The 11,716-nt window shown below is 39.4% G+C and overlaps 1 protein-coding gene and 1 non-coding gene across 2 annotated transcripts; one reads left to right on the top strand and one right to left on the bottom strand.

Moving 5' to 3' along the window:
• Positions 1 to 1,700: 1,700 nt before the first annotated feature.
• Positions 1,701 to 1,771, bottom strand: Trnag-gcc. The gene has a single exon. It is a non-coding gene; the product is annotated as a tRNA-Gly (tRNA).
• A 2,690-nt stretch (positions 1,772 to 4,461) lies between these two features.
• On the top strand, positions 4,462 to 10,673 carry LOC116179376 (kinesin-like protein KIF23). Its single transcript, XM_031499161.1, has 2 exons — positions 4,462 to 5,767; positions 9,432 to 10,673. The coding sequence occupies exons 1-2, from the start codon at positions 4,559 to 4,561 to the stop codon at positions 10,566 to 10,568; spliced, it is 2,346 nt and encodes a 781-aa protein (XP_031355021.1). The 5' UTR covers positions 4,462 to 4,558; the 3' UTR covers positions 10,569 to 10,673.
• Positions 10,674 to 11,716: the final 1,043 nt, after the last annotated feature.

The following is an 11,716-nucleotide window of genomic DNA, read 5'->3' as shown; positions in this document are numbered from 1 at the left end:
ACACCCCGGACCAACTGCCGAAATATGATCCCGCGCCCCAGGCCAATTATTGCCGAAATATGATCCCCGCCAAAATTTGACCTTGCACCCCGGGCCAATTTCAAAATTTGACCCTGGTCAACTGCCAAAATTTACCGAAATATTTTCCCACAGTCCCCAGAATTTTCCCAGGCCAAAGTAGCCCTACACCTACTCACACCGTTTCACTCGGTATTCACTGTATGTTTTGAATGGGAGTAAAATCATTTCATTCGTAACGTCACAGAAGATAGAGTACGCTTATATATTCTGTGGTCGTCACTCGTAACGCTCAAGAAAGCGAGCTCGGCCCGATTGCCTGCCTCACAATTTTGTAAAGTGCATGTGTCCAAATTATTGTTAATTATGCGTGTTAGTTTGTTGCTTTAGAAGCGGTCCTTAATATTTAGTAGAACGGTGCGTAGCGCAACTGATTATGCAGTTTCGAACCCGGAGCGCGCTCTTTTTTTTTGTGAAGGCAAACAGAAGGCAGCGAAGGATTGTGAGAGAGAAAGAAGTTGTCACTTCTGCCGGCACTTACTAAGTGCCACTTTCGAATTATTTTCTAATAGTTTCATGACGCCACTTAGAGAATAACCGAGAAGTGGTCACGGAACAAGATTAATAGGAAAGACATTATGAGAATGGGAAAGTAGAAAGGAAAGTAAAATAGAAACGAAAACACAGAATTGTAACAAAAAACCAATATTAATTTTTTATAATTTGTATTTTAATTTAAGTAATTCGAATTTAAATATTTATTTAAAAATTTTGCACCACCTCCATTCCCTTTGAGAACCATGTCGTGCCCAACATGCTGGAAGTAGTGTGGCTGGAAATATTGGTCTACTTTTTGGACCGCAGAGAAACCCCGCAACCCTTTCGTCGAGCCTTTCGTACGACGGTTGCGATTGCCTTCCCTTCGAGAGTGGAAATGCACAGGGGGGCATCGTCCAAGTACTGCCATCGAAGTAACGTGATAGAACGAGTCACCTAGGACTGCATCTCTGATACAACTGTCGTTCGTGTTGCAACAATTTTAAGAGGGGGGCAGTGTGGCGAATTTTCCAGAACATTCAAGTTACCCTAAAGGACCAGCGATAATGAGTAAAAGCGGATGTGACTCATTCTTGCTGTGAAATATGATATGCCGACCTCCTACATTTCCATGGCCGATTTAAATGTAGTTTATTGTTAGTAGTCTTAGTTTTGTGAACATTTAAATAAATTTTACGTGACAACAATGCTCTGATGCGCATAACTTTCGTTTCAAAGGTCGTATTGAAAAACTGTTCGACAATTTCGTTCTTAAGTGCCTAAAGGAAATCTCTTCTTGATATGTCGTATGCTCCGCGAGAAATCAAATGTTTTCATATCAAAGTGATACTTATAGGTCACGTTTTGTAAAGAGATTATTACAATCGGCGAGCAGCCACACGTCATTCTACACTCTAACGTTTCAAAAATCAAAATTAGCTCTAAATAGTAGGTAATTCTAATAATTTATGCTACCATTGTGTAGTAAGTATATTTTTCTCAATTTTATTGGATATACCTATTCAAAATTACGTAATGTAATTTAATTTCAAAATTGAGTACCTATTTAACAAAAAAATGTTACTTATATCAGAGATAAAATGTTATTTATTGTTATATGAAATTATTTTGCACCCAAAAAAAGTTGCATCGGCCGGGAATCGAACCCGGGCCGCCCGCGTGGCAGGCGAGCATTCTACCACTGAACCACCGATGCTTATGATTGACGCCTTCTACAGATAATAGAACAATACGAAAATAATCCCAATTTAGGGCAATAAGTTGTATACGATAATAATTATTTATATACTAAGGGACTGAAGAGTATCATTTTTAATTCCGCGTGTGATTCAGTACTTACATAATGTTGGTAGGTCTAGGTAGGTACGTCTGGGTCTGGTCATAGAGTAAATACAATTTTCCTCTACGGTCTGGTTTATTTGCAACAGAAGTAATGCAATAGAATATTCATTAAAATGGTGCAACAAATCATGCCCGTTTTTTTGTGCATCCTTTATGTGAACGTGAACAATAGTAGGGGTCTGTTCCATATATCTATTCATAAGTTCCAAGCCTGATTATGAACTGCCCAGTGCCCAGGCCCACCACAAAGGCCCATTGTGTTTATCGTCAAACTTCACACTTCGTCATCTGGCAGCTCTATTCAGTTTTAGAAGCTTAAAAAGACTCAGATTTACTCAGAGGACCCCGATAAGAACGTCCTGGACTGTTCGTTGCCACTGAGCCGGGAATTGACTGGTCACTCAATCTTTAACCCTGGCCCTGCTCATATAGCACAAGATTGTACAGTGGATATCCACTGGATGAATGTTCAGTATACATGCATAGAATAGAATGTCTACATTTGGTACTTCCGTCCAATATTGGACGTCATATTTACGTCCACTGACATCATATATTTGTCATAATTCCTTATGAAATGAAAAAAACCCTTACAAATTCATTAAAGCAATTTAGTGGTCATCCAGGGCACATTTTAATCAATTTACAAGTTTTTCTCTTTCTGCGGCACGTCTTAACCATTTTATCTCAAACTGTACATCTTTTTCTGTCGCTATCTAATATTGTTTTCAAGGCGAAAAAAGATGTATTATTGATTGAAAAAGGAATGGACCAAATATGGACGTACATGTGACATACTTACATGGACGTCCATACGAGGTCCCATATTTACGTACATACGACGTCATTTTTTTGTCCAAGGACGAATGTACCAGTAATGGGCCTTAAACATACGTACATAAAACGTCCGGTGTTATCAGGGTGGTAACGGAGAGGTCAATTCCTAGTGCAAGCTCGGGCCTGACGAAGACCCTCCCATTGTCTTTGCGAGTTAACTCGTCTGCCTTTTCGTTATCGTCTATTCCGCAGTGCGCTGGCAGCTAGATTGCGTTTACCCTATTAAATATGTTCACATAGTCTATCTAGAGTCAATCGCCTTATTGTCACTGCATATGCTTATTGCGGTAGCCTTTATTATTTACTCTATGCCTTTACGGAGGTTCTCCTGTGCACGGGCCGTGATGGCTAACATCACTACCTGAAACACGGTGCTATGCTGACCAAAGGGTCAGTATATAGCTGATGTTAGCTCTCGGTCGATCACCATATATACCCATGTCCTGCTCCTTCTTCCGTTAGGGACTCATCTGGTACACCCAACGAGTTCTTCAGATTTGAGGAATGGGCGAGCTGAGTTCCGCCACTGCCCCCTGCTCTTGAAAATAATATTCTCCATACTCCATGCATTTTATCCCGTCCTTAGTCCCTGGGCGAGAGAGCCCGCTGCCCAGGTGTGCCTTTGTGGCCAAAGTTGGCTTGGTTTTCATAGCTTCAATGTCCCCCAAACAGGTGGATCTCTGTAGCTTACTTAGCTGCTTCCTGTAGGTTTCCCTGCGCATGTCAGGCCACCATGTAATAAGTGCGCAGTACATACCGTATCACTACAGTGTACAGCCAATATACCAGCAGGATTCAAACACCATGTGTACAGGCAAAATCTGCCCACAGGTATGCAGTGGCCTTTTGACTGATTCGTTCAATGTGCCCTGCCGAGATTGGGAGTCTCGAGTCTATGATGATTCCCAAATTTTTTAATGAGTTGGTCAGACCCTCGAAGGGTGTACCCACCCAGAGGTTCGCTTTTTTCTTCTATTCGTGAATGACCTTTTTCCGGGTTCACGGAAAAGGCTTGGCTAGTGCATCACTATCCACCTGTCCATTTTTTGAAAGGTTCTCAGTTTTCAGCTGCTCTCACATGTTACGGCATCCTGTACTAATGTGTCGCTGCACCGACTGAGCAAAGGTGGCCTACGAGTAAAAAATAAAACACACTCGGTCCTTGACGTCGGTGTACCTCCCTGAGGCAAAGGCCCCGACATCGCTTTAGGCTTAGGCCTCTCATGCCGACGCTTCCTGATGGCCGTCGCTTTCTGCGAGCCAGTTCTATAAAAAAAGGTGGTCCCTGACTGAGTAATTTCTGCGTTTGAGCTGTCCCCTCTTTCGACGAGCATGCTCCGTTGGCAGACCCCTTTTGAGAGTCATGCTTGTGGGGTTGGTCCCTCTATCCACCAACCGGCGGCGCGTCCGACGAAAGCGGATTTGTTAATAAAATGTTTGGAACACTCTTTCCTTCTAAAATTTCATTACATCGGCGAATCCCTAGCTGGAACGCTGGAACCAGCTCATTATTGCAATGTTACGTAGATTTTTCCAGCCCTTTGGGTACCTGGGCTATTGATTATTAAGGCAATGATCAGGATTAGTTTCGCATGTACTGGATTTAGAAACGGGTCTAAACTTCTACTTCAAAATCAAGTTGGCAACCCTGTGTGATGGTCTGTTCGTACCGAAACCCACTTGTCGGTCTATTAGCCACAACCTGAGCGGTCGTTGTCATTTTATCCGTTAACGTTAATTTTAATTTGAATTTTCTTGTAATTTTATCGTTTGTTAATAAGTGTACTTTTTCTGTGGTTAAGTTATGAATATACCTAAAATGCAGCGTGAAAAACAATTATCCAATTCAGATTTACGCGGTACAGTGAAAGTGTTTTGCAGATTACGTCCATTGGCAGATGAAGCGGAATTTCCATCCATAAAACTGCTATCGCCCACCACTCTAACGGTTATATCAGATCCAAAGGGCAAAGGAATACGTAAAGAATGTAACTACGTCTTTCGACATGTTTTCACATCGTACTCGGGCCAACGGGAGGTCTTCGAGCACGTTGCCTTACCTCTGCTAGAAGACGTAGTGAACGGAAAGAACGGGCTGCTCTTCACCTACGGAGTGACCGGTTCTGGTAAAACATACACATTAAATGGAGACCAGGCTAATCCGGGCATTATGCCTTCCTGTATTAACACTCTGTTTAACAGTATTAGCCATTTACAAGCATACAAGTTTCTCATCAAATCCGACAGAATGAACGGATTCGAGGTGCAAAGCGAAAACGAAGCCTTAGAAGAGCGACTTCGCGAAACGAAAATGGGTACCAAACATGTACGTTCTGTGAGGAAAGGTGATCGAATTACGTATACTAACGACGAGACAAAACTTAAAAGTGTTCCGGACGACTGTTCGTTTTCAGTATTTGTAAGCTACACCGAGATTTACAATAATCAAGTGTACGATCTTTTGGACGAGTCTAATGGGAAAGTTCTGCAGTCGAAAATCATTCGCGAAGATTCGCAGAGGAACATGTACGTGAACGGCGTGGAAGAGGTCGAGGTGAAGTCGGCCGCCGACGCCTTCGAGCTGTTTGCCTTGGGACAAAAGCGTAAGAGGATGGCTCACACTCTTTTAAATGCGGAATCCAGTCGTAGTCATTCGATATTTAATATTAGAGTTGTGCAGTTAGTGCATTCTCATGATGTGGTGCCGGCACAAAGTCTCATGAGGGTCGGACAGTTGAGCCTCGTTGATCTCGCCGGGTCTGAACGGTGTAATCGTACTAATAATACGGGAATGCGGCTGAAGGAGGCTAGTAGTATTAATAATTCGCTAATGACCCTTCGTAGCTGCATGGAGGCTCTCCGCGAGAATCAGACGAGTGGCGGTAATCGAGTGGTGCCGTACCGTGACAGTCGCTTAACTTTACTGTTTAAGAATTACTTCGAGGGCGAGGGTCAGGTGCAAATGATCGTCTGTATTAAGCCTTCCGAGCAGGATAATGAGGAAAATTTGCAGGTAATTGTATGCATTTTTTGGTCTGTGAAGTAGGCAAACAGTAAGTATTTATGCTGGAGTATAATATTTAGGTATACAATCATCTTCCTAATTAATTAAAATGATATATTTGCAAAGAAATGCTACAAAACTGATCAGGTTTGCACGTTTCTATAAACACTAGACCATCAACGCTGTGTACTACATCCTAACTTTATGCAACCATACATACTTACATGTATACAACTTACACCCCTTCGACAACTTCCGTCTAAGCTACAGATTGACGGAATATCACACAAAAAATTTCAAATTATATAGGGTGTCTCATTAGTGCGATATTGGGTGATATGTTTTGACAGGGTAAAGTAAAGTACATAATTGTTTGCTCGCGAACGCGAAAATATTTTCTATGTATACCCTGTAGAATATTGTCAAATTTTTGAAAGATTCTAAAGTACATGTAATGAATTAGTTTATAATATGTTTGTGTCTCGTTTTTTGTTGAAATGTGCAATTTGTTACAAAATTTTCAAAAATGGTTCAGTTTTGTATAGCGCCATTTTTAGAACAATTCATTATTGTAAAAAAATATGGAGTCTTCTATTTATAATAACAAAGTTGTCTCATACCACATTTATTAAGCACTCTGTAGATAACACAAATATTTTTGTGTTATGCGCATTTTTTTACCATCACCATGTCAAGAGGCTTCAACGATATCGTACTAAAAGTCACTATGTATACAGGGTGAGTTTTTTCCAATGTACAGTATAGGGATCTAGGAAACAAGCAGAGATTGAAAGAGTTAAATGGAGAAGGAACTTCAATTTTACCTTTGTGGTTTTTCGAAACGATGCATGGCTAACTAGATAAAGTGTAAAAAGTTCATTTGGCAACTCTGGTTTCGTTATCAGGTATCGAAATATATAATGGAAAAGTTGTAGATTCAATGGACCTCGTATTTTTTGAAGCTATAATTTTTTAGTAAGGCCACAAACATTTTTTTTTTCATGGAAATTGCCATCTTTTGGTCATTACTAAAAAGCAATTGCACTGCAGTATTATTAAGCACCTAATTACCTACAACTTTTCCTTGAACGCTGGTTTCTAGACTAGAGCTAACTAGAGGCACTCCCCCCCCAATGTTTTTTTAATCTTCAAGTGGCCTATAAATTAGGTGGTAGAAGGGACTAAAACAAGCATTTTTCCAAATGAATCCAAGATCCAAAATGTTCTGTGTCCCAAAATATTTGTTTCTTCCTCGGTTTCATGTGTGTTCATAAAAAAATTTGAATTTTAGTACAACAGCTCTTATAGCACCCTTTATAGTTATGGAATTCATTCTCGCATAGTCATCTACACAGTTCTGAAAAAATTAGCAAGAAAATTGGCACAAAAAATGAGTTCTAATAATATCTCGATTAATATACAGGGTCACTCTTAAAAATGGAACCAAAGCTCTCAATCTCGAACCGTTTGAGATATACATATGAAAATTAGAACGCTAGCGATTGAAATTACTTCACATATTTTGAGGTTAAGCGTTTTTTTTGACACATGGTTTGGTGCGACCGCCATCTTGAATTTTTTTAAATGGCATCAGGTCATGGTACCTATACGTTATTGGAAAGCTTATTTCTTATCTTTTTTACTACCTTAATCATGAATGGTGTTAAATTAGAAAATAATGGAGGAAAAACGCTGTCAAATGACCCACTCTATAATTCGGCACTACCCACTCTAGTGCCGGGTTATAGCGCGGTTGAGCTTATTTTCAAAATTTGCTTTCGTGTTCGATCCTACCCTGACCTTGATACCGTCTAATAGAACAGTGGTGCTACACAGAACTACGAAATTATGAATTTTTAGGTTTTGTTAGCATGATAATAAATTTTTAATTGCGCATATTTTTTCTATTTTGACCATTTTCGTACCTTCTATGGTTTTGGACATCCTCATAATAGACATCCTCATCTTGGACACAGTGTATAATATGTACCGGGTGACTCAATAAGACAGTTCCTCGGCCATATCTCGAGAACCGTTCGTCATATGACTTAGGGATAAAAAAATTATTGGGTAAATCGGTCATGAAGCATCACTGGAAAATATTTTCAAGTTCTAAAAATGACCAACAGAGGGCGTAAATGCCATCTTAAATTTTAAAATTGCATTTTCTTTAAATTTCGCATAATAAACTAAAAAAATTGTTTTCACATTTTTAATGGGAACCAGTTTATCTATCATTTTCGTTAAAACAAAAACTCTGTTATTTCAAAAACAAAGATGGTGTGGAGCGTTCAATCGTTTTTGCAATAACCTGCTTTAACTTCTTACCGTTTTCAAAATCTCGTTCTAACCTCAAATATTCGGAAAATGAGATTAATTAATTGATTAATAAAAATGCTTAACTTGTATATTAAATTTACTTTTTACGTATTTCCGGTATTTGTCGATGGCGCGAAAGAAAAGCACCCTACACTTTTAGGTAGGCATTGGAAAATTAAACAAATGAAACAGGATGCATTATAAAATAATAACAGCCGTAATTTGTAAATTATTCTGCTGTCTACTTTCAGAAAGTGCAGTTTTTTGAATTTGTAATTTGTAATTGAGTTTTTGTTTTTACGAAAATGATAGATAAAAAGGTTTTCTTTAAAAAATGTGAAAAAAGAATGTTTAGTATATTATGCGAAATTTAAAGAAAATGCAATTTTAAAATTTAAGATGGCAGTTACGCCATCTGGTGGTGATTTTTAGAACTTGAAAATATTTTCCAGCGATTCTTCATAACCGATTTACCCAATAGTTTTGTTTACGATGTCATACGATGAACGGTCATACAAAAATTGGGGTAATTGGTGGTCACCTTGAGAATGACCTTGATCTCGACCTTTAAGGCTATTCCAACGCAGGCAGAATTTTAAATGTGACCGTTTAGAGTAGGGCTCTTGCGTCTACGATGGTAGGGATGCTCAGATATGTTTGAAAATTTATATACACGCTTTAGACCTCTCAAACATGTCACACGTAAGATTTCAACCCCCTATGACCACGTATAATGGTCGTTATAAGAGTGGGAGGCTACAAATTTTATAAAAAAAGAGCGTCATTATGTACCCAAAATGAACATTATGAAGTAACCCCCCCCCCCCAAATTTTGGGGGACATATGTAATCTATTTGTGCATTAATTGACAGATAAAAGCAATAGATACATAAGAAACTGAACTCCCTGAAATATTGAAAAAAAAACCATCTTTCAGCTCTCTATTTGCAATTATTTTTTTTGTTTTTTTAAATATCAAAATAGCGATTGATCAAACCTTTCAAAAAACATTTTTTGATAACCACCCCATCGATTTTTGAAAGCAAAACATTTATAAAATCCCTGCACTATCTGCTTTGTTCTAAACGTTCAGAAAATTTAAATCATTTTTTTTGCTCGATTTTTTGATAAACGCATATGTTTGGGACGCACTGTATAGTATAGGTAATCAAATCAAATGTACTGTAATTTAAATTCAGAGGTTGATTGTAAACTTAATTGATTTATTCTGCTTTGGTTGTGTAACTGGTGGGCATAGTATGTAGTAATGTTCGCCAATGAACGTTCGGATGACATTTTTGAAACTTCACACCGATCTTTCATAGCGAGTTTCTAATGCTAACTCATATTGCAGGTATTGAAATTCGCCGAGGTAACGCAAGACATACAAATAACAAAGGCCGAACCGAGGTACCTTCAATTCAGAACTCCTACAAATAAAATTGGGTACACGCCGACACCAAAAACTGTCAAAGCAAAATCGGCTTCATCGCTACCGGTCGTCAGCAAATTACCCTCCATCCGATTGGATTTGGATGACTGCAATGACAACATTGCTATTTTTGAGAAATTAGCACGCGCCGTTCGCGTTCGAAAACAGCGACAGGGCCAGTTCAGAGACGAGTGCGATCGTAGCGCCACGCATCTACGGAAACGCCTCGTCGAAATAAACCAAGAAAATATTCTGTCGAAGTCCGAAATTCGTAATTTAAAAGCTATAATCAAGAAAGACAGATCGCAGATGCAAAACCAGAATGTGAAAATTGCCGATCTGGAACTGGCAAATCACGAGTTTCTGCAGAAGAATAACGAGCAGCAGGAGTTGATTCAGGGTCTTCAGTTGACTATCGACGAAAAGAACCTGAAAATTAACCAAAATTGCCTCGAGCACGAGAAGAATAAACAGAAATTCGTCATACAAACTGAGAAATTAAATCAAGAGCTCGATAATAAGCTGCGTAAGCAGAGGGAACAGCTTGAAGTAGAAATGCATGCACGTGATCTGAAGTTGAAGAAGGTCAAAGAGGTGATAGATAGCGAATTGAATGTTGAGGTAACACCTACTCGGATTGAAACCATCAGACAGTTAGACACAGAAACGAAAGAAAACATTCCACAGTATACCACTACACCAGCTTTAGAACGCACTGTTACAATAGGTCGAGTGAATAGAGCGCGTGGTGTCGGTGACATATGGTTAGAGCACAACGCTGTGAAACCGATAGCCTTGCAGACAGTGTTGCAGCCCTCGATGAAGAGGAGAAAGTCAGTGGATCGACTAAAAAAGGCGACAGATGTTACTAATCCCAAACAGTCTAAGTATTGCTTAATCGCACAGGAATCGGATGGTGCAGGCGACATTGAAACGAGGCTATACAAAGGAGACATTGTTCCCACTTGTACAGGGGGCGCTCAGGTTATTTTTAATGGTGTGGAACGTTTGCGAGAGGAGTCGCCGACCAGGACACCCTTATCTCCAAATAATAAATAAATGATTTGTTTATGTATTTGCAGATATTTTTAATATGAATTGAGTATTTTTTTATTTATGTTTGTATATTTTTAAACTGTGAAGGTATTAAAATTTGAAAGACTAGTTGAGAATTTAAAAAATGTAATCTATGGTATTTATTGCACCACTATCTTTTATGGGCTCATTAATTAAAACTGTACCTCTTTAGCTGCCTTTGAGGCTGGACAGTCACCTGTTCCACTGTTACGCCCAAAAACGCTTCATTTCGTTCCATGACTGACTTTTGAGTAAAGATGCAGAAGGGCTCTAATATTCTTGTAAAAAGTGAATGCTTTAGCTAGATAGTCTGGGAGGTAGCGTCAAATTTTGGTAGTGATTTTGGCACGATTTCTATGAGTTGATAATGGTAGTTAGTACGTGTTGAAGGATTAAAATTGATGTCAGCTGGCGCAGCTATCCGTATGGCCGTCGCGACGCCCCAAGTCCAACCGCGCGGAAACGGCGAATTTTTAACCGCACCTGCGCACATCGACGACGAGGCTCCCCAGCCGTCCAACGAATTATCCCAGCTGCCATTTTGTCACGTACGCACCTGCGAGGGAGTTGTTACCTTCTTTTTCAGTTTAAAACGGGGAGGTGCCTAACTTGGACGACTGCGTCTAGATAACATTTCTCCGGAAGGAGAAGGAAAGTTACGCACCCTCCCGCGCCCAAAAGCCACGGAGTCGCGCCAGCTGACATCAATTTTAATCCTTCAACCAAAGATACTCTTTGCTTCAACACGTACGTTTATTAATGTTTTGAGATAATCTTTCTTTTAAAGGAAACATCGAGGGCTATTTGTAATAGAAAAAAAGAAACAAATCTTCTTGGCGATATTGCCTAGATATTAAAATTACGAACTTCATTTATAGATAAGTTTTCTTGGAAAAAGTATCTTAAGGCTGGACAGTACACATGTTCCGTTGCCCGAAAACGCTTGATTTCGTTCCACGATATCTGAATTCTGAGTGAAGATGAAGAAGGGGTCGAATATTCCTGTGAATGGTGAATGCTTTAGCTAGACTAGACAATAACGCCGGGGTTTACTAAAATGTTTTAAATTAATCTTTCTTTTAAGGGTAACGCCGAGGGCTGTTAGGGTGCTGTATTTTGGAAAAGAAAAA

The sequence above is a fragment of the Photinus pyralis genome, unplaced genomic scaffold (genome assembly GCF_008802855.1).
Source record: "Photinus pyralis isolate 1611_PpyrPB1 unplaced genomic scaffold, Ppyr1.3 Ppyr1.4_LG8, whole genome shotgun sequence".
Taxonomy (NCBI): domain Eukaryota; kingdom Metazoa; phylum Arthropoda; class Insecta; order Coleoptera; family Lampyridae; genus Photinus; species Photinus pyralis.
This window is presented reverse-complemented; position numbering and strand designations above follow the sequence as displayed.

Coding starts and splice junctions, on each gene's coding strand:
- LOC116179376 (XM_031499161.1), top strand. CDS start 4,559: ATGAATATACCTAAAATGCAGCGTGAAAAACAATTATCCAATTCAGAT. Junction 5,768..9,431: donor ATAATGAGGAAAATTTGCAG/GTAATTGTATGC, acceptor CTCATATTGCAG/GTATTGAAATTCGCCGAGGT.